Source organism: Anabrus simplex, chromosome 6 (assembly GCF_040414725.1).
Source record: "Anabrus simplex isolate iqAnaSimp1 chromosome 6, ASM4041472v1, whole genome shotgun sequence".
NCBI lineage: Eukaryota > Metazoa > Arthropoda > Insecta > Orthoptera > Tettigoniidae > Anabrus > Anabrus simplex.
The window spans coordinates 194298129-194322735 of NC_090270.1; the positions used below are offsets into that span (position 1 = coordinate 194298129).

At 37.8% G+C, this 24607-nt stretch overlaps 1 protein-coding gene across 1 annotated transcript in view; it reads right to left on the reverse strand.

Annotated features, from left to right (window-relative positions):
• The window catches only part of ClC-b (chloride channel protein 7), a 178769-nt gene that overhangs the window by 106259 nt on the left and 47903 nt on the right, over positions 1 to 24607 (reverse strand). The window contains exons 5-7 of the mRNA XM_067150131.2: positions 21099 to 21242; positions 12300 to 12477; positions 12089 to 12220 (exon numbers count right to left, since the gene is read on the reverse strand). Of these exons, the coding sequence (XP_067006232.2) occupies positions 12089 to 12220; positions 12300 to 12477; positions 21099 to 21242 (454 nt within the window). The remainder of the gene's footprint in view (positions 1 to 12088; positions 12221 to 12299; positions 12478 to 21098; positions 21243 to 24607) is intronic.

Consider the following 24607-nt stretch of genomic DNA (forward strand, 5'->3'; position numbering starts at 1 on the left):
TACATGTTAAAATTTTGCACGCATGAGATACTAAACTAAAGGTGTGGTAGTTTTCACATTTGTCAGCACCGTCTTTCTTGTGAATAGGTATAACAACATTCTGCTGAAAATCGGATGGCACTTCTCCTGTCTCATACATCTTGCACAATAAATGGAATAACCTTGCCATGCTGGTTTCTCCTAAGGCAATAAGAAATTCAGAGGGAATGTCATCAATTCCGGGTGCCTTGTTCCTCTTTAGGTCTCTCAATTCTGTCAAACTCTGACCTCAAAACTGGGTCTCCAATTTCATCAGTATCAACAGCCTCTTTTTGTTCCAGAACCAAATCATCTACATCTTTACCTTGATACAACTGTTGGATATGTTCCTGCCATCTTTCTGCTTTGTCTTCTTTCCCCAGAAGTGGCTTTCCATCTGAGCTCTTAATATTCATATACCTAGATTTCCTTTCTCCAAAGATTTACTTGATTTTCCTGTATGCAGCATCTACCTTTCCTAGGACCATACAACATTCAACATCCATGAACTTCTCCTTCAGCCATTCTTCCTTAGCAACCTTGCACTTTCTATCCACTTTATTCTTTAATGACCTGTATTATTTTCTACCCTATACATGTGAAGCATTCTTGTATTTTCGTCGTTCATCAATCAGGTCTAGTATCTCCTGAGTTATCCACTGATTCTTAGTTGATCTTTTCTTCCTTCCTAACATTTCTTCAGCAGCCCTACTGACTTCATTTTTTGTGACTATCCACTCTTCCTCTATTGTGTTCCCTTCAGCCTTTTCATTTAGTCCTTGTGCAATATATTCCTTGAAACAATCCTTCACACTTTTCTTTCAACATGTCTAGATCCCATCTCCTACTATTCCTTCCTTTCTTCAATTTCTTCAACTTCACATGGCATTTCATGACCAACAAGTTGTGGTCAGAGTCCACGTCTGCTCCTGGGAAGGTTTTGTAATCCAACACCTGGTTTCTGAATCTCTGCCTAATCATAATGAAGTCTATTTGATACCTTCCACAGTCTCCTGGTCTCGTCCATGTATACAGCCGTTATTTGTGGTGTTTGAACCAAGTATTAGCAAGGACTAAATTATGATCAGTGCAGAATTCAACCAGCTCACGACTTCTTTCTTTCCTTTGTCCCAATCCAAATTCTCCTACTGTATTACCTTCTCTTCCTTGGTCTACCACTGCATTCCTGTCTCCCATCACAGTTAGATTCTCGTCACCTTTTACATATTGTTTTAAATCTTCAATCTCTTCATACATTCTTTCAATTTCCTCATCATTTGCGGAACTTGTAGGCATACAGACCTGCACTATTGTTGTGGGCATTGGTTTGGTGTCTATCTTGACAATAATTCTTTCACTATGCTGGTTTAGTAGCTTACCCACTGCCGTATTATTTTTTAATTAAACAAACTCCTGCATTTCCCCTGTTTGATTTTGTGTTGATAATTCTGTAGTCGCCTGACCAAAAATTCTGTTCTTCCTGCCAACGTACTTCACTTATACCAACTACATGTAACTATCTATCTCCCTTTTCAGATTCTCTAACCTACCAAAATGATTCAAACTTCTAACATTCCACGCTCCGACTCGCAGAATGTCAGTATCCATCTTCCTATTATCACCTCTTCTCGTGTAGTCCCCACCGGGAGATCCGAATGGGGGACTAGTTTACCTCCGGAATATTTTACCCGGGAGGAAGCCATCATCAGTACATCATTCATACAGAGAGATCTGCATATCCTCGGGAGTTAGTTACGGCTGTACTTTCCCGTTGCTTTCAGCCACGTACCAGTATCAACACAGTTTAAACCATGTTGAGTATTATTACAAGGCCATATCAATCAATCAATCAATCAATCACCTAGACTGCTGCCCTTGCAACTTCCGAAAGGCTCCTACCCCCGTTTCGATGAACCATTCGTTAGTCTGGTCTCTCAACAGATACCCATCTGATATGGTTGCACCTGCAGCTCGGCTATCTGCTTCATTGGGATGCAGAAGCCTCCCCACCGCGGCAAGGTCACATGGTTCGCAGGGGAGGTTTTTCATGCTAGGAATTTTATATTATCAGATCCTAACATTTCTGCTTACCCTGTCCGGAGACTGCCAGAGACAAAGCTTACAATAAAAAGTAAATAATAATTAAAAGGGCTTTAAGACATAAGTTCACAAGAAGTACATTATCAACATAATATTAATGGTCCCAGTTATTAAAAATAAAGCATGCCTATAATTGTTAAAGCCAATAAATATCTAAATGCACAAAAAATTATCTCCTTGCAAAAAATACCTCAGAGTACAAATTATTTCTAAGTATTGTTAATGACCACCTCAGATTCACTAATTCAATAATATCATTGATAAATTTGGCATCTAAATTAAATTTTCTGAAAAAGTTAAATTTTTTTTTGCTAGGGGCTTTATGTCGCACCGACACAGATAGGTCTTATGGCGACGATGGATTTATTTTAGACTGATTCTTGCTTCTATCATTAATCCCAGTATTTCTATAGATTCCAGATTCAACAAATAGATGAATAAGTATAAATTGTGTGATAAGCACTGAATGGATTTCCATGGTTAAAGCCTTAAATGAGAACCCTCAATTTCAGTATCAGTTCAAAAATATGATTAAAGAGAAAATGAAGTACTGTTTTCTATATACACAGTTAAATTGTCATTTAATTTTCATTTCATTGACTGTGTGGAGATCTGAAGACAGCTGATCAGGAAGGAGGACTGCATGATCGTCAGATAGTTGGCAGGTTTGGCTGTTAGTCAATCTGTTTCCTTGGAGCTTGCAGCATATTTGAACTGAGTTGGCTTACATCTACATTAAATCTGACTAGTACTGTTACATAAGAAAGGCCAGCAAAACACAGTAGTGTTCTGTAATGAATCTAAGCATAGGAATTTCATGCATTGTTGAAAGTTATTGTTAATAATAATGTTACTGGCTTTACGTTCAACAAACTGCTTTCACAGTTTTTGCAGATGGTGAAGTGCCAGAATTTATGCCTGCAGGAGTTTTTTTATGTGCCAGTATATCTACTAATATGAGGCTGACATACTTGAGCACCTTCAAATACCACTGGACTGAGCCAGGATCAAACTTCTCAAGGAATTTTTTTTTGCTATTTGCTTTACGTCGCACCGACACAGATAGGTCTTATGGCGACGATTGTATGGGAAAGGCCTAGGAATGGGAAGGAAGCGGCCATGGCCTTAATTAAGGTACAGCTCCAGCATTTGCCTGGTGTGAAAATGGGAAACCACGGAAAACCATTTTCAGGGCTGCCGATAGTGGGGTTCGAACCCACTATCTGCCGATTACTGGATAGTGCCCGCAATTAAGTGACTGCAGCTATCGAGCTCGGTCTTACCAAGGAAGGTTATTGCAGGCCTTTCAGAAATCCTTTATTGGAAGAATTCACCACACCTGATCACTGCTTGGGCACTATGGATATTCAGTGCATCTGCTGTCGTGCCTTGCATTTTGCCAATGATATAGCAGACTTATTTCAATTCTTGTTATAACAGACTATGCTTCCAGAACTGCAAGAAGTTGAAAGAATTACTTCTCGACAGCACTAATCTTGTGTGAAATATCTACAAATACAGCAGCAGTGTGATGTCATGTTAATGATGCCCACATGGTGGTTCAGGATTTAATGGAAAGGGTAGTTAAACTTAATTCTTACAGAGCTTGGAAGACATTTTTTCATGCTAAGAATAAAGCTTGTACCATCCAAATATGCTAGTCAAAACAAACGAGCAGCTTGCAACAGCATGGTGTACCGAGCCTTCAATGTTCCAATATCTAAAAGAGACCTCAAGAATGAGTTGAACACTTCGTAATATAGCAAAACGAGGAGCATCGTTTCAAAACGTATTAAACGCAGTCGAGGTCAGAATAAGTTTTGATGCGGTTTCCCGCTAATTAGGATATGCTCCTTAACGCTGTTGAGTTAGATCGGGTCATTTCGTATTCTTTCCCATAGGAATTCAGTGCTGAAAAACATGATTCGGAACAAATCGTATTATGTGCACCACGGTGAACGGTTCAAAACTTATTATGTTCACGATAATATCTCCCAGCCTGCACTTATCCCGCTCTTTTGTCGGCTGTTACCGCTTTTTTTTATATCGTACTTGACAGTGTGGTATTGCTTGCATGCCCTTTCACTTTCGATCACCATGGAGAGCTACTTACCCGTAGGAGAGTGTTTCCGCAGACCTGAAAGTGAAAAAGTGGTCCTTCCAGAATATTTTCTGTACACAGTTCAACGTTGGGTTTGGGACACCATCCACGGATGCTTGTGGTTACTACGCTCGAATGCTCTTTCAGATTAAATCTGAAAAATATAGTGCTAAACAGAACCGTTTACTAGCTGATTTGGGAGCGGATAAAATTCGCTCACAGGCTTTTCACAAACTTATGAGGGAACGACCTGCTGACAGAATGTCCTTTTGCTTTGATTTGCAACAGGTACAACCACTGCCTAAATTATCAATTGATGAAGCGTTCTATTAGTGCCAAATATCATTTTACACACTGTGTGTTAGTGATGTAAGTATTCAGAATCCAAAATTGTATGTATGGAATGAGAACGAGGCTGGAAGAGGGCCAAACGAGGTGTCATCAGCTGTTACTTCGTTTTCATATGAGGTACATTTCGATAAATGTATCACTTGTATCTGGCTGTTCGCAGACGAATGTGGAGGTCAAAACAAGACCATGCGTGTTATTCATGCTCTAGTTTACTGGCTACAAACCAAAGCACCTGCTAACATTTCCATGATTGTTGTCATCTTTCCTGTCAAAGGCCATTCCTTTTTACCCGCAGACACAGTTTTTGGTGTTGTAGAAAAGTTTCTTCTTAAGTGCTCTGACATCGTTACTCCTGAGGAATACCGAGAGATCTATCAGTCTGTGCGGACTGATAAACATCTACGAAAAGAATGAGTTATAAAGGACTACAAGATCCTCGCCAAGCATTTTATGAAATTGTACAGGTTTAAAGAAATGAGAACAGTGATTGTGAAGAAAAATTAGAAAAATAGTCAGTATCACAATACAGTAAAGATGGAACTGACATACAGGTTTCATGACCCCTCAAAGCGATTCGTAACCCTTCTAAAACGAAGCATAAGGCTGGGCCAGGAACGTGAACCTCCCATAATCGATAAACCGAGAGCATTACCTAACGCTAAAAAACTGGATGTCGAGAACCTGCTGAATGCCAGATTTTGAGGCAACTGGAACGAGTTCGACAGTTTACAATTTTATGTTTCAGCACTAAACATCGGTTCAACGTCAGATACTGGTAGGCCGACTCATGATGACGACTGTGACTGTTTGCATGAGGAAGAAGGATTACTTGCAAGACTGTAAATATCCATATAGCATTAACAATGTGTTAATAATAACTTAATTTACTATACATGATGCGCTGTAGCTAACGATAAAGTCAATTAAATCTTTGGAAACAAATGAACGTTTCAAATGGTATTATATGAATAAAAGGTTGTATCAAAACGTATTTTGTTCAGTGAATTGGTTTAAAACTTATTAAGTGAAATTTTATAATTAGAATTATGCCTTCATGTACTGGGAAATGATTTGAATCATGACTGATTCGGGAACATAACCTCAATACCTAGATTTTGCCATTTAGAATTTTGACATGTCTTGTTTGATTAGAAAGTAAAACGTTTTTGTGACTTCCTGTAAAATTATTATCTGTGCACTTAATACGATTTGAAACAAAGTTCCTCAAATGTAACGGATACAACAGTTTCTTCATTGAAAAAATAATCAATAAATATAAATATCGCTCCTCTACCACTTTGAAAAAACATAAACAAAACAACTCCTCCCTTTTTATATGTTCAACAAACATATTTACAAAGTCACCAACATCTTTAAAAAGCATGATGTAAAAGTAGTTTTCAAAACCAACAATAGGAATGCACAAGTCTTACATAATGCCACACCCGTAAACAAGTTCAATAGGTTTTCAAAATCAGGAGTATACAGCATTATTTGCAACAGTTGTAATTCTTCTTACGTCAGGCATACCGGGAGGAATTTAAATATAAGGTACTCGGAACACTCTCAATGCCCTAAAGTACAATAAATTTTCAGCTGTAGGACAGCATATGCATGACTACAATCACAAATTCATAAACATAAAACAAGATATGGAAATTCTCAAAATCATCAACAAAGGACCCCACCTTATCATTCCTGAAAGCTGCTTCATACATATAGATCAATATTTTAACCCAAATCATAATCTCAATAACATTTCAGAAAAGCCAAATATCCTATTTGACCTAATTCCCATTTTTAGAAACGTCAAACCAACAAGTCATAATTCAGTTTTTCATAATATTCACAGCACCTTTCCTCAGCAGCCATCGCTTTTCCCCAAATCCTTGGACCCCGCCTTAATTCCCCTCCACTCCCCTTCTCCTTTCCCTGACCTCTCCCCTTGCACCACCCCCTCTCCCCTTGCCCTACCTCTCTCTCCTTGCCCCATCCCTTCCTCTTCCTTTGAATCTCGCAACCGTTAGTATGAGGCACACAACAATAGGCCACGCACCACATGTCGCAATGAGAGGTGTCTCATATAACCTATACCATTTGACTAACACTCTCTCCTTCAATTCATTAATTTTAATTTTATAATTTATTCAGATGCCTTTGCTGGCAAGATGTAGTGTTTACAGTGCACTATGTCTTCTGGTATGGGCTAGAATAAAATTGTTACTTTCATTGAGCTGTCTCAGTCTCTTCCGTGGCTTTGACAACATGAAAGTGGCTGAGGTATGAGTGACGCTAGTAATGCCATTCCTTATGCAGCCAGTCTCTGCTATGAATGGTGTGAAAATGTCGCTCATAGGGTCGGTTGGTGCAGGCATTTCAGTGGGCTTGGCAGACTGATGTGCAATGGCAACTTCTGGCTCGGTGAGAAAAGCTCACTCCTCATTTTCCTAGTACGCCTCTTCAGTGACACCTAGGCCATCTAGGACAGCTAATGGTGAACCTGTTGAGCATCCAACCAGCCTTCGGGCTGAATACCCAACATACACATACATACAATTTATTCAGGTTAACTTCATGAACACTGCAATGAATTGCGAATTTATACCAGCCACAAATTAAGAATGTCAATTTTAACCATATCTTCATGTGCCGTCCTGTCAATATCCAACAGCATTTCAGCACGATTTTAACAAGCACTACGGGAACATTTAATTTAATTTACGTTGGTTGATGTGGAAACATCATCTAGCAGTTCTGCATCTGCTGGTGATTATTTACAGTGGCGTCCAGTGGCTTGCATACTGCTAGCACCACTCAAGTAGATTTGGCGATTGATGATCTGACTACAGAATCAACATTTACCAGTTCCCGTTTTGAAACTGAAATTGTAATGATTTGCAGTGATGGAACTAACAATTCTATGAATATTAATGCAAGAAAGAGTTTGGATGATGAGCATACTCCAGATGCTAAGAATTTAGAGCCTAATTTTATTTTTCAAATTTTACGCATAGTTCATCCCAGATTTTAATGCCAATTGTGTGTCTGTACATTTGTTTTTATGTCAACTGTGTGTCTGAACATTTGTTTAGTTATTAGATGTATTACATTAAGGCTGAAGATGGCCAGCCAAGGCTGAAACTACTCCCTAGTTTAGTAATGTAATTAAAAAATATTGCATATTATAGTACTGAAAAGGTGGAGCATCACGACATTAATAATTATTTTTGTGTATTTAATAGGAAATGAACTGGAACTTAGGAATAATGGTGTAATAACCAGGGAAACGTGTTAGAGATGGACGTCCTAACTGGTTTCAGCTGTATTTTGTACAAAAAAGTTGCAGTTCTCATTAAGTGATGATTTTTTGTAATTTGGTTGCAAAATCACAAAAATTATAGTTATACAGTAGTTATAAATAAATCCCAAGGGCACACTTTTAGAAAATTTTGGATCTATTTGCCTAAGCACATTTTTACTCATGGGTAGCTCAATCAGGTCAAGACTCCAACAGATGCACAGACAACTGTGTCAACAACACGAGGGAACAAGGCCAAGATTACATGGCATATACATATATATATATATATATATATATATATATTTATTGAACATAACAGGCGACTTCGCCCCTATACATGTTCACATGCAAAGTAAAATAAATAATAATAATAATAATAATAATAATAATAATAATAATAATAATAATAATAATAATAATAATAATAATTAGGATAATAATAATAAGAACAATATCTAGCAGTCATTAGGATAATAATAATAAGAATAATATCTAGCAGTCATTAGCTGTAGCAGTCCCTCACTCAATGTTCAAACATATTCATCCAGTGTCCTTATTGTGCTCTGTACTTGCGTCACATTATTGTTCCTGACCTACACCTAATCAATAAATCAAACAACAACACTCAGCATTTCAGCACTTGCATTCCAGCTAACTTTAAAACAAACAGACCATGTAATCCTGTATCATTACCCAACTCCACATAACTAAGTACTCTATCCCTATATTCCTTAATCCATTAGAATTTTATCATACTATCCCCTTCCCTTATATACATAACTATTCCACCCCCCTATTCCCCTGCCTACCCTCTAACTCACTCTCCTTCATTTTACTCTCGCATGCCTTTTTTGTCGCACATAAATACCTATTCAATTCACCCCCTTCTTCCCATTGTTTAATAATCCATCTCAGGATTGCGTTCTCATCCCCTCTCCCCAATATTTCCCGATGCTCGGCACTCAATAACCCATGTCTTAACCCCCTCGTCACCTCACAGTCTCTTAGCAAGTGAAAATCATTCACATCTCCGCGAAGTACACATCTTGTCTTATCCCTCCCCTGTATCCACCCTGTATTCCTTTGCAAACCTAAAAGCCACCACATCATCCCATACCGTTTTGACCTATCGACGTATCTAATATTCAACCCTGCTATCTCCTCTATTTTCGTCAAAACCGTCAGCGAATTTCTTAGTCTGCTTTCCCCCAATAATTTCTGCCTATGGATATCTCTAATTCTCCTTTCCAGTATAATTCATCCCTCTCACTTCTGTCTTCGACCAAACCTCCCCCCACAGGTGTCCTAATCCTATCCTCTCCAAATATCCCTTTATTTTTTCTAACCATCCACCCTTATACATGCTCTTAAATTGCTGTGCATACGCTGCCTGTAATACTCTCCCACCTTCCTGTCTTTTTAAATTCATCCAGTATCTAACTATTCTTTTCACAACCTGATTCCAAATCCTCCCCACACATTAATTCCGCCCCTACATTTGCTGTACACCTCGGTAAGCCCATTACTAACTTAGCAAAACTACTAACAATCCTTCTTAGTTCCTCTCTTTTCTCATCCAGCCCCCAAACTTCTGAGCCGTATAATACCCTCCCAACGATTACCGACCTGAACACAAGTCTCAGTGTTTTATAACTGATCCCCGGGTACTTGACTAGCAAATTTCTGACTGAGGCTAAGGCTGCCAATCCTCTATTTCACCCTTTTGATCTGGTCACTCCAAGTTTCTTTATCATTAAAAATAACTCCTTGATATTCCAACTTCCTTACCTGTTCCAATCTTTCTCCCTGAATTACCCAATTACCTTCTATCTTTCTTCTTTTGTCCACCTGTACTACTAATATTTTAGACTTATTTCCATTAATTCTCAATCCCCATTTCCTCGCAAATAGCGTCACTGACTTTAAGGCCCTATTCATCGCCCCTCCACATCATCCGCAAATATCAGTCCTGGTACTTCAAAACCATTAATTACTGGTACAGCCCAATTTTCTGCCCCAAACCCCTCTAAAATATCGTTGATAAATAAAATAAACAGTATTGGCGATAACTTTCATCCTTGTTTTAAACCCACCTTGGACTCTAATGGTCCACTCAGTCTCCCTTCTCCCAATTTTACACAAAACCTGACAACCCTATATATTCCTTCCACTGCCCTCAACATCATCTCCGAAATCCCTAGCCTGCCTAATTTCTCTAATAGGGCCTCTCTATTCACCTTGTCAAAAGCTTTCTCAAAATCTATTGCTGCTACATAAACCGTACTTCTAGCCATATTCTTATACTTTTCTAAAATAGTCTTTACTATCATTATATTATCCACTGTTCTTTTCTTTTTCCTAAATCCCCCTTGGTAATCTGTCAAAATTTCATTTTCTTCCGCCCATCCGCTTATTCTGTTCGCTAACACACCAGTATATATTTTACTCAAAGAATCCAACAGAGATATAACTGTTCACACTGTTCCTACTACCCTTCCCCTTGTATATAGGGCATATAATTCCTGTTTCCCATTCCTTAGGGTAATTACCTCCCTCAAATATCCTATTGAATAGTTTAACCATGCCCTCTATCATTATCTCATTTTTACTAATTTCCTTCCAAAACTTGTTATTTATACCATTACACCCCCCGGCCGACTTCGCTCTGGCTCTGCTTATCACTCTCAGGATTTCCTCTCTTGTGATTTCTTTATCCAGGTCATAAATTGCCACTCTCCTATTCCTCCAAATTACTTCTTCTCCCAAACCTCTCTATCTTTCATCCCCCTTTTTCCCTAGTAATTCATCAAAGTGCCTGACCCATTGCACTTCCTCAATACTCGTTCTCTCTATATTCCTTCCACCCTTAATAATTTTATTAATCTTATCCCAAACGCTCTCAAAATTATTTGTCTTGCAGTCATTATTTATGACTTCCATTTGTTCCTCTAACCACGTCTTTGTCTTACAAATTTTCTTTTTATACTCCTTCCTCAATCTACAGAAAAACTCCCTTTCTTGGCTCCCACCTTTCCTTCTATATTCTCCTAACGCGTCCATCACCTTCCTCCGCATTCCTTCACACTCCCTATTAAACCATTCTTCTCCCTCTTTCTTATTTCCCTTTCTAGCTTTCGCCTTCTGCGCTATCATCTTTATTGGATGTAGCAACAATTCCAAGGCTTTATCAGTATTATTCTCTTCTAACGCCCCTTCCCAAACATATTTCAGAAGATGTAACTCCTCTTTTACTACCCTATTCCAATCCCGGCCCACCTTCTCTGTCCATTTATACTTATTATAACCACTCCCTCGTTTATCATTTGTCTCATCTTCCTTCATTGTACACTTCTCTTCCTCCCTTTTCAGCATAACCCTCACCGGGAAATGGTGTGATTCAATCCAGTCTCTTATTTCCATTCTTACAACTTCCTCAATCATCCCTTCCGAACTTAAAACCATATCTATCACACTACCACCCTTCTCAGTAACATATGTCAATTTCCCCGTCCTGTCACCCTCTATCCACCCATTCAGAATATACAAATTTCCCACAGCACACATCTCTAGGAGCTTCTCTCCATAACTATTTGTAATTTTGTCCTCACTCCTTCTACTTTCCAACAAACATATTCCATCCTCCCTACTATAAACTGGGCTCTGTTCCCCTATTCTCGCGTTCCAATCCCCAAATAACAACATATCCTCCTCACCTGGATACATTCCCCTTATCCTACCAATATCCACCAATAACTCTTCAAAAAGATATTTATTTCCATATGCTGAATTACTAGGGTGGCAGTAAACAAAAGCTAGATTTATTATCTTCCTCCTTCCCTCACCCCCTCCCAAATTCAATCTCAGTACATGGCATATACACAGAAACATTGTAACAGAACATTGCAACAATATAGCATGCTTTGCTGACTTTATTGAAGAACAAATTTTGTTTTCTCACTTCACTAAAATGTGTACAAACATTCTAATTAAATTGAGGCTACTGCTCCAACAAGCAACAAGTTAAATATGATATTAAGTTAGCACATATCAAAGTTTTTAATTTTTCTTTTTCGCTGTTCAGAAATAATTTATACTGTATTCATTGTAGACACTACATAAATGAGCACATTAGACTTGGTGGCAAATTGTAACAAATTTAATTCAAACCATTTTAATCTTACCAATATACGTGTAAACAGCGTATACAGAAAACTTACCAGGACGTCCATGGTAAGTACTCAGAACAACATTCAAAGTGAATGTCGAGATCATAGAGGAAAAGAATATCCTCCAAGTGAGAGACTGGTTCCAGAAACTAGTTCCCTCCTCTAGACTGAAGAGAACACCACCTAGGCAATACATATATATTAAAATGAGTACTTTTTTATAAACATCAATTTTGTTATTCTAATGATGTGCCAAACTCACCAACAGGAGCTCCAAAGGCTGCAGCAACACCAGCAGCTGCACCTCCAGAAACAAAGTCCCGCTTTTCATGATCTTCTCGAAAATACTGGAATATCTTTAAATCCAGCTTAAAGGTGGAACTCTTACCCTGTGAAATACCTGCAGCAACAACTGCACCCGAGTGGACCATAGGTCCTTCCTAGAATAGTAACACAGTCATCAGAGTTTAGTTAATCATGCAACCAGCTATCATTAAAACACATCAGCTGTTGGTCAACCACGTTTGAACATGCACCATTAAACAATGGATCACAACTAACTACCTGATTCCCAATTTTTGCAGAATCCCTGACAAAAAGTATTCTAGAGCACTTTAATCTTTTAGGAAATATATCACAGAAATGTAACTTGTGTGCAAACCGAATACCTTACATGTAATGTACATATTTTATGTCTGCTCATCCCAGACCCTGAGCACAAATCTACAGTAACTGAATAAATCAAGAATAAAAGGTAATAATGATAATCCCAAAACAGCAAAAACACATCTGCCAAGCACATCAATAGATGTTTCCATACACTTCATGTATTTGCCTTTATTTCCAGGACATTGCATCCAAATACGATAAATTCTTATTAATGAATAAGGAAGGACTGCGATATCGGCTTTTGTATACAAACCATTATTTATCCACCAAACATACTTTGTTTGGACTTAGTAAACATGTGCTTCTAAGATGTTAAAGGAAATGGCTACTAGTTCCTGCATTAGGAGTAAATGTCTAAAGGAAAGTGAAATTAGTGCATTGGTTACAAAAAGCATTTGTCAATTATGATTCCGAAAACTATTTAGTAATTAGTTTGAATGAAAATAAAAGTGAGGGTGAAAGTTATAACAATACACAGGTGAGTGTCTCAGACCAAAATAACAATGTATGTATTACTGTAACTGATCAGCATGGTAGATAATCACCTCAGCAAAACAGGACTATATTAGATCCTATATTACCTGACTGGGCTGACACCAATCAACAACCAATTCTTACAAACTATTCGAGGACAGTAAGTATAACATATGTTCCAATAGATACTAAATTTTGTATTGAATACATCCAGTTTTTTACAGTATAGTTTATTTAGTACATACTGACAGAATCTTTCAGGTTGTAACTAGAACCCCATACAAAGCAGTTGGAGGCCTGAACACTTGTAACAATGAAGAAAATGAAAATCCCAGGTTTATGTATGAACTACATGACAATCTTTTTTAGACTCAAAATTTTAGATATGCTTATGTGACTCGCCCTCACTCTTGCTGTGACTTAAATGGCTGGTACAAGATGATAAGATACCAGCTGGGAAACATGACAGTGAATGTGATGAAGAGAGACAGCACTTGAGAGATGAACTAATCCAGCAACACTCAGTGGTAAAATACCACACCAACACAGGTAGGTTTCCACAGACAGCAGAATGTATTGGAACGTACCAGCCATGGTCAGGAATTTGAAACAATCTCTCAAACGCATGCTAACACGTACACAAATTGTATCATGCGGCCAAACTCATTCAGTAACGAGGAAATTAGTTTTCATAATCAACTTCTCCCTTTCCATCTTTTGGCAACCTAACCATCACCTCTGAAACACTAATGAACAGTACCTTTAACACCTCAAGCTGGAATTCTCTTCCTTCGAGACTGCAGAAGGCATAATCTATATATATATAAAATAATTTGTCCTGACTCATCGCTGAGTCAAAACTACTGGACATAGAGAAATGAAATTTTGGGGATACATTCATATTACAATGCAGGTGCTCATCAAGGGAGGATTTTTTGGATATTCCATCGCTAAGAGGGTGAAAAGGGGGGTGAATATTAAAATGAGCGTATCTATATCTTGAATACTGAACGGTTAAAATACGTCGAAGTTGGTATTTGGAATCTCCTTTAAAAATAAAGAAACACTTATTTTTTAGTTTTCAGAAAATCCTGTTACGGGGGTGAAAAAAGTGAAAAAAGGGTTGAATACCTTTTGTGTGGATAATTATATCTCAAAAACGGAAGATGTTACAGTCATGAAAACTTATTTTGAATCTCCTTTAAACATTAAGAACATGTATTTTTTTTGTTTTTGGAAAATCTACTTTAGGGGTGGTGAACAGGAGTGACAAATGGGGTGACTTCTTAAAATTAATATACAGTATATCAAAAACTTAACACGTAACAGACGTGAAAATTGGTATTTTTAATCTCTTAAAAATGAAAGTAACATATTTTAGGGTGGGCGAAAAAACTCAAATTCTTTTTTCCAAGTCGTAATACCACAGAAAAGTTGCGAATTGGGGAGAATAAAATAGGGTAAAAAAACAAACAAAATAGGTTCATTTCTTCCGGTCGCGCACGTGGTCTAAAGTTTGCCGAAATTCAGAAAATATGTATATTTTTACGATAATTTTCTACCATGCTTAACTTGTCAATATTTAAATGTAATAGCTCTAGTCGACTCTTACTCGAACCAATAATGATTTAGAAACACAAATGGTTCAAATCGGTTAACGTCTTTCGCTTGCGCAACAGCCGTCAAATCTAACAAATTCTCACGCTCGTCGTAACTCGCTCGGGTCAAAGACCCTGACGCTCCCCCCCACCTACCACTCTCGCCATCACGCCGTGGGATTGTTGTGTCATTCTGCACTTATCCCTCGTGTTTGATGTATGTTTCATTCGCTCTTCCCATTACTAGTGTAGCATTTGCATCTACTGTATTTCGATGTTTGTTTTGTGTTATGACATTTTTGTGTAACTTTGTGATTTAACGGTGGTATAACATGACTGTACCTAAGAAATTCATCACAAGACAGGTATTTGACTGCCCTATATTTCGTGAACCTAAAGACTTTTTATCAAACATGCTAAAGTTAAAGTTGTTATCCTTCTAGCAAAGGTAGCAATAGCGATGAAGCTATTGGTCTTCATCATCAGATTCAACAATATTTACATTTGAATATGAGCACGAGGTTTTCAGATGAGATTCAGATTCATCATCCAGAGTTAAATGGCTGTCACGCGATCTCCTTTCCAATGATTTAATACATTTGTTTCAGACACGTCCAACACTCCAACTTTTCCTATTCCATGTGCTCGTAATAAGGAAACAAATCTTAGCTCAATAGCAGGTATCTTGTTTGATTTTGCACAAACACAGTTGACAGTTATATCGCATTTACATAAATTGGGGGTTCTGTTACAAATGCATTTAACAACAATGGGGCATTTGCAAGCTGCTACGTCAAAAAGCAACAAGCATATTTAGTTAAACTCGTCAATGTTCTGCTTACACGAATATACTTATCCCGAGTATATGACTTTTGAATGCAGTAATATTTATCATGCAACGCTTTTATAAGTTGCACAATTCTCTTATCTGTAACTTTTGGGATGGATGCTTTCTGATACAAACCAATTATTTTGTTTAGCTATGTACTGGCAACGTGTGAAAAGCTGATGCTCTTATTATTAACTTTAAGCGCCAAGTGTACCTCACCTGTGAACACTGAATCATCTCCTCACCAGTAGGAAGCTTGTTTGATGAAAAGTTTTTAGGTGCACCAAATGTAGGGCAATCAAATACCTATCACCGTTAAGTCACGAAGTTACACAAAAATATCATAACACAAAACAAACATCGAAATACAGTACATACAAATGCCACAATAGTAACTGGAAGAGCGAATGAAATACACATCAAACACAAGGGATAAGTGCAGAATGTCACAACAATGCCACGGCGTGATGGCAAGAGTGGTACGTGGGCGGAGCGTCAGGGTCTTTGAGCCGAGTGAGTTACGACGAGCGCGAGAATTTGTTAGATTTGACGGCTGTTGCGCGAGCGAAAGACGTTAACCGATTTGAACCATTCTTGTTTCTAAATCATTAATGGTTCGAGTAAGAGTCGACTAGAGCTATTACACTTAAATATTGACAAGCAAGGTAGAAAATTATCGTAAAAATATACATTTTTCCGAATTTCGGCAAACTTTAGAGCACGTGCGCGACCGGAAGAAATGAACCTATTTTGTTTGTTTTATTCTCCCCAATACGCAACTTTTCCGTGGTATTATGACTTGGAAAAATGAATTCGAATTTTTCGGCCCACCCTAATGTATTTGTTTGTTTTCGAGAAAAAAAACACTAGTGGGGGAAGGGGGCTGAAAAAGGCGTTGAATTATTTTTATTTGGATACTAATATCTCAATAACTGAAGATGTTACAGACATGAACATTGGTATTTAGAATCTCCTTTAAAAATAAAGAAACATGTATTTGTTTCTTTTTGGAAAATCTACTTAAGAATAAGAGTGACAAAGGGGGGGAATTTTTAAAATGAGCATATCTACAGCATATCTCAAAAACGTAACGTATTACAGACGTGAAAACTGGTATTTGGAATCTCCTTTAAAAATAAAGACATGTGCATTTTGCAGCAGGAGAGCAGGGTGGAATCAACTTACGGGTGGTGTAAAAGGAGTTGAATTCTTTTCAAGAGGATGCAAATATTAAGTGGACTTGAAATAATACACCCCTAACGGGGTTTTGACTGGGGGATGAGGATGACTACAAAAATATGCATCTATATGAAACCGTTTGAATTATGAATTTCAAATTTCAAATGATATCCTAGGTGTTAAATAACAGAAGGTTTGAAACAAATTTATCTGCTGAGAGAGTTACATGGGGGTTAAGATCCGAAAACAAATATATTCCTTCCTTCCTCCGAAATGGTGTAACGCACAAAGACAAAATTCCAAATAGTGGTGTACATTTTAAATCCTAGGTGTGAAATAGGAAATATTTTTCAACGTTCTACCCCTAAAGTGTTAAATGAGGTTAGCTCCGTAAATGAAAATATTCATCCCTCCAAAACAGTTTGACGTACAAAGTTGTAATTTTACGAGAAGGGTCTTTTGTCCCTAGGTGTAAAGTATAGTATAATTCAAAATAATTCTCCCCTAAGGGATTTAGCTGGTGGTTCACTCTCAAAAACACAATATCCATTCTTCCGAATTTGTTTCAGGCACGAACTTAAGAATGTTTATGAAGGGTGGTTTCCTATATCCTTCATGTTAATATATTTTAAAACATTCACTCCTTAAAAATCATTCATTCCTCCATTACTGTTTGATGTACAAAATCAAAATATCACAGGTTGGTGGCTCTTACATCCTACATGTTAAATAAGATGGGGTTTAACACATTCAAATTCCTCAGTATGGGGTTCAAATGAGTGTTAGATCAGAAAATCATTCCCCTAAAACAATTTGACATACGAACTGAGGGCGTATTTTACAGGCTCAGCTGAGAGTGGACTGTCCAAAATGTAAAATTTTGAATAATAACTTTCAGTTTAAAACCGTAGCGAAGCACGGGTCTCTTGCTAGTGTCCAAATAATTCTACTCTACTTGTGTACTTTCTAGAACCATCCCCAAACAATGCACTCAACCTCTTAATTGTCTTTCATATAACTCAAATAAAGAAGCTTTTACATGGACATTTTTAATTTTTAATCTTATTTTATGAGAAATAGTGGGTGAATATCGTTTAAAATAGAAAAACAACAACAAAAGGTACTATGTAATGTAGTAGGTGCTCTCTCAAAATAATAAAATAGGCTATTCTTAATTTAACATGCTCACCAAATGGAAAACTCACCAGAAATTAGGACACCTTTAGTATCCACTTAATACATAAATTTTCTGAATGCATTCTTCTCTTACACTAGATTCCTAAAATTCAAAGATCTAAACATTGCAAAGTTATTTTTCACAATAACACTTTCTTGCTGAACTTTGCACACAGAGGCCTCATTGCTCCTGGATTTATATATAATGAGCTCCTAATTAGACTATGGAAAAAAACTGAAGAAAATGTGTCTTTTCTAACATACAGGCACTTGGACATTAATACAGTGGCTGTGATAAGAGGTTTGTGATCATTTATCTGTGTCATATTGGTGCAAAGTTGACATTTCTTATTAATAAGTTTGAAGTTTTTTACATCTCTCTGGATTCCCTACACATGCTCGTTGATAGTCTTTTTTTTCTGCTACAAATAACATTATGCACTTCATTATCAGCTTTTGCCGATGCACCTGATTGCTGCATATCAACGGCACCCTCAAGAATAATTTTAACAGCCAGCTTTACTATATCGTCTCATGTGTATGATTTTAAGTTTTTTCGTCAACAGGTATTGAATGTTTGTACTTGGAACAATCTGGAACATCCTCGCTATTTTAATTGACGTGTTCGACAACCGATTTATTTTATTGTGTTGTTCTGTCCTTGTCCTTTTTTAAGCTTTTTCTTGAATATCTTACGGCTGATGATGTCTACAAGTTAGACGTCCCGTATTATTTAATAATGTTGTTTAAATAAATAGACAATAAACTTATGGTATTGTAAAGGTGGAATATTGACTTAACCTTAAAGTACACGTACGACAATACGGACTTTATGATGAAATTTATTTTATGTAATAATTATTTCTCTGAATTTCACAAACCACTGTTGATTTTACAATAGGATTGCCCCACTTCTCTGACCACAATGAGTCCAGTTCTAAGCCTTTAGCTCCTATGGTACCGCGAATGTACAATATAGCAAGAAAGGCTTCCATCTCCTCAATCTTAAGACACTGATCATCTGACAACAGTACACGATATGCGTCTGTCTTAGTACATGTCACAATGTTTCAAAATCTTGTCCGTGATCATAAGTCGCCAAGCACTTACGCAAGTCTCATTCACATTACGTTCAGCATGTGCAGTAGGTCCAGCGTGATCTCTGAACACAATTTGAGCTCCATGTTTATCAGCTGTAACATCACCAATTACCCCAACTTTCCAGGTCGTACTATCTGGAGATGGAATTTCTGTACCTGCTGGAAGCTGAATCAGGCTCCCAACACAAAATCTGCCTCGTTTCACTGATGGCGCATCCTCTCCGTTTTCGTCAAATTGTACAAGTCCTTGACCGTCAGCGATGGCCTCTGCTCCCGTTGAAGGAACTAAACAGTGCTCCTGGCTACGCCCCCTTTGATGACCGTGAGAAGTCCCTGGCATTGCAAGAGTATATTAGATACAATGTTAGATAAAATTTGTCTTAGTTTTTCCACCCGAAAATAATATTTACAACAAGTAAAAATGCACCTAACTATATAAACCTAATAGCAGTGATAAACTGTAAACTAAATACTTTTAGGCCAGAAATGTGCAAAGTATGAAAATTATAATCCATACGTTGTGAAATGAAAGTTTAGAAAAGCATACCTGCTCTATCAGGATTTGCTACAGCTTCGAATGGCATGACCATTTTCTGATGACGAATCTGAAGGTACGAGCTGTGATCCTTCATCAGACGAAAAATCCATGGGTTCCCCTTCAGATTCCTCACCAGAAATGTAATTTATGGTATCAATAATATTTTGTTCAGTAGTAAGTCATTGACGTGCGGCCACTGCCAATTACTCGCACACTATTTACAGACAGATACTGCAAAACTAACAACATATTGTACAATACAGCGCGAGTAGTGCCTTACTCGACAATTGTTCAGATGTGACTAAGCGGTTTCGTACCTCTCCCTTCCTCCACAGCCAATACGATGTTGCGGACTTGGGCACAGTATATATGCTTGGAGAATTCCGGTGACACACGGATTAAAAGTATAAGAGGCTAAATGGAAGAACAGATGCTAACATTATTATCAATGATGGGTCAAATCTGACCCAGCCACGGTTCTAGGTAAATCTGGATTTTTTAAACAAGGGGTTGCCCCCTGAAAACTAAAATTATGTGTAGTTGTTAAAGTCCCTTATTTTTGAAAAGTCATAAAAATCTAGTGCTCCAAGTAGAGACACAAAGAAGATAGGGAAGAAAGAACTAACAGCTGGGTCACAAATTACCCAGCCACGGTTCTAGTGTTAAGTCGGTTTAACACATTCTCTCTCCTCGTATGGGTTCCAATACAATACAGTACATTAGGTTACATTTAATACACAGGTAAACTCCATAGAGATTGTAACTGTAAAGTAAAATGTTCTTCAGACTATCACAAGACAGCAGATAAGTCTACTTTCAAATGACAGCACCTCAAACAGCTGGAATATGAAACTAAAATGGTGTGCGCATAGAGATGAACCATTTCATCAATAGCATTACCAGGTGGTAGCGCACAGGACGAAGAGTTTTGTGAACAATGCCTCAAACAGCTGGAATGTGAAATAAAAAAAGGTGTGCACATAATCAGAGACCGCTTCGTCAATAGCATTACCATGTGATAACATAACAAATTGTTTTATCAATAGCGCCTCAAACAGTTGGAATATGGAACTAAAAAGTTGCACGCAAAGCAACAAACCATTCCATCAATAGCATTCCGCATGGCAGCACTTGTGATGAATATTATCTTGTCAACAGCACTGAGGGTTTAATTAAGTAACATGCCATTAACACAGTTTCAACACTGCTCAAATTCCAGATCACACTGCAAAGCTGGCCTTCTCCAAAATGTCACTAGCTAATTTTACCAAACAAGCCTGGATCTGAACGGATTCAATGCATTCTGTTTACCAAAATCCTAACGTTGCAATAAAATATTTTTGTTGTACACGGAAGTAACATGTTTTTAGGTTTACCTGAAATTTTTTTTTTTGAGATGGCCAGATCTGCAACTAGGTGACGATAGTTATTTACAGAACATAAACATACACATAGCAGGAAGGTTATTAACACACAATAAGTGGAATCCGATAATCACCTTTCCTACTGCCATTCCACCAACAACAGAACTGATGACGCCAACAACCTTGACCAGCAAGGTTTTAATGCGTACCACTCGAGGAATCTTAACACCATTCAAGTAGCACTTCACTTGAGGAATGCCACTTCCAGCTGCCACAGGCTGAACACACACAAAAAAAGAATTCATTTTTACAACTTGTAAATAAAGGCCGATTGCAAATCACACGAAGATACACAATACATACAACAAGTTTAAATGGACTGACATAGCATGAGAGGAACTGGTAATAAGAAAGGAGAAAGCTTTAAGAACAGGTATGTATTCATTTTATTTAGCATATGGTATTAAGAACCCATATACAAATCTGACACACGTATCTGCAAGTATGCAATGAAATATCATCATCCATTGATCGGTGTGTCCGACTCCATGCTGACCATTAGTTTTGACTCCCGGCAGGGTCAGGATTTTAACCTTCATTGGTCAATTCCGATGCCTCGGAGGCTGGGTGTGTGCTTCACCTGCAGCATTAGAACTCATCATAGGTAGGGCCCCGCCCTCACAGACGTGCAGGTCGCCTAAAAGGCATCAATAAAAATCTCACTACACTGAAAACATGACATAATTTGATCTGCTTTGTCAATACTATTCACAAAAAACTGTTTAATACATATATTCGTATATATATTGAGAAATCATAATTGTCTTCTTCAGTGGGAAAGTATTTACAAAAATCACAATGACTTAATGACTAATTAGATTTTCAACTATTACTTAAAATAGTTTTTCACCGTAGTGAGATTGTCACAGTAAGTATTCAATATCGATCAATGTAGACCATTAACATGGTGAAGTGTATAGATTCTAAAAGGCATCAACACAAAAGACCTGCAAAGGCCTCTCTGGAGGTCACACGCCATTATCATTCACTAGTGTGAACCTAACAACTGTCTTCTGAGTGCATCCGTGTTGTCAATATTATGGGTTCTTAGATAACTGTAGAAACCAATTCTAAAATCACAAGCTGTGCCACAATGTACGCACATAAAATTTACCAAAGTTCCCAGTTGTTAGAGAGCCTGGCACTCCACTGTTTACAAAATGCTGTAGATCATTATGGATAAGATGGCACAGTGTACAATAATAAGCTGCATCCTCCAAGTTGAGGATGTCTTTCAAACATTTCTTCATATTTGATTTTAATAATGTTATTTGTTTTACGTCCCACTAACTACTCTTTTACGGTTTTCGGAGACGCCGAGGTGCCGGAATTTAGTCCCGCAAGAGTTCTTTCACGTGCCAGTAAATCTACCGACACGAGGCTGACGTATTTGAGCACCTTCACATATTTGATTTTACAATGTCCTTCAATAGTTTTTGCTGCGCTTGTTGATTATGTCATCCATCCTTCCATCAGTTAAGTGGATCAGTTTTGATACTTAAGGAGCTTTATTATAAACAACAGGAGCACAGCAGAAGAAAAGAGGATAATGTTAGCAAAAAAAGATGTTTTACAATAAGACATTTATTGACTAACATTCTTCTAAATTTGATATGAAGAAAGATGCTTACAAAATATTTTATTTAAAGTTTAAAAAATGAAAGTTAGAGCTGGATCCTAGCAAAACAGAATGTTAAATGAAATGAAGCCTATGAATGTGGATTTGGAGGAGAATGTTAAAAATTTGGTGAACGGCAAAGAAATCAAATTCGGAAACTTTGCAGATGATTGCAGAAAGAAAGGGTACTAATCAATACTTTGAAATAAAAGGAACATTAACTTTGTAAGCCATATCATCACTAATCCCAACTGAACATCTTTCAAGGAAAAAATACTTCAAACAGAATTTTGCATCACCTTGGACCAAAGAGTTCCAGATTCTTTACAGTAAATTTTAAAACAAAAAAGTACAGAGGTAACATATCATTTGTCACCCAACAAAACTACAAATGAGAGCTTCCACAACAATACAACTTTGCTTTCTCAATGCAAGTTAAGACAGTACACGTCAGTACCTTAAATACCAGGTAACATATCCCGTGCATTGATGAATGCCAGAATTCATCTTTACATACTGTCCACTATTTCATCAACGTAATGTTCCAAATTGTTCCACTTCTCAATAGCGATTCAGTGTAAATTTCTCAAAGTGGTTCACGAGGGTTGCAACGGCTATTAACAGCCTTCTTTAATTTACCCCAGGCACATTCAATAGGGTTCACATCCGAGAACACTGCGGCCACTCAAGCCGAGCGATATTGTGATCACAAAAGAAGTCATTAACAAGAACCGCATGATGGATGCATGCATTATTGTCCATTAAGACAAATTCTCCTCCAAAATGATGGCAATAAGGTGTTACTATGGGTCGGAAGATGCCATCCCTGTATCGTACAGCCGTGACATTGCTCAGCATGACTAGGAGTAATGTACAGTGGCCCCACAAGCCACCCCATCAGGGAACCACCACCTTGCTGCACGTGCTAGTCATTGTGTCAGACGTGATGCCTCCAACACATTGCAGACTACTGTCCAGAATAAAGCTTATGCAACACTCATGGGTCAAAAGGACTTTATGCCAATTCTAAAGAGACTATTCAGAATAATATTAGCCTTATCTGTACCACACCCCACAATATCTAGCTTTAAGAACTGGGCTTCATCATGGGTGTTGAGAGTGAAGTCATGCCTCGTACAACCTGTTCCTCACAGTTTGAGTCGAAATGTTGAAACCTGTGACTGCCCAAAGATCATTATTCAGCATGGCGGCATAGAGTTCAGGGTTCCTTCGAGCTGAAATTCAAAGGTAACTGTTAGAGACTGCAGACTTAGCCCTTGGATGACCTGTGCGTGGGAAGTCAACAGATCCTGTCTGGCTGTACCGCTTTCATGTTCAAACCACATCACTTTGATAATGGCCTACACTTCGAGTAACTGCCCTTGTTGACCATCTTAATTGACATAATGTGATTATGTGTATGTGTTCACATGTCGATATTGCAAGTCATGCAATCCTAGACACTCAATTGCAATGCTTAGAAAAAACCTCTAATGGTTCCACACAAGTGCAACAATTTCAACTGATATACTGCCTCCCATTTGAGTGTGACATTCTGCCTGTAGGCTGGTGTACCTGGAGTTATATGCATACTAACATCCTCAAGGTTGTATTTCCAGTTTACATAGGCCAAGCCCAGAAAGTAAAACAGTCAAATGGCACACAGATGATGGAAAACATTTTTGGTGTGTATTTTGGAGATATTAACCAAGTTATGGAAACTGAAAAATTATGAAAAGATGAAAACAGAAAGTAACAGAGAAGAATGGATGCAGCAACAAGGCAGAGCCTTTACAGATTAAAGATGATCCTTGCTTTGAGAGTACAGGTTTGGAAGGTATGTGTTACGCACTCAGGTGATGTGGTCGATAAATGCATACTAGATAATGTAAGGTCTGGAAAGGAGACATTTCAAACAAAGGATGATGAAGTTCTTCTGACGTACGCCAGAAAATTCTTCCCGAA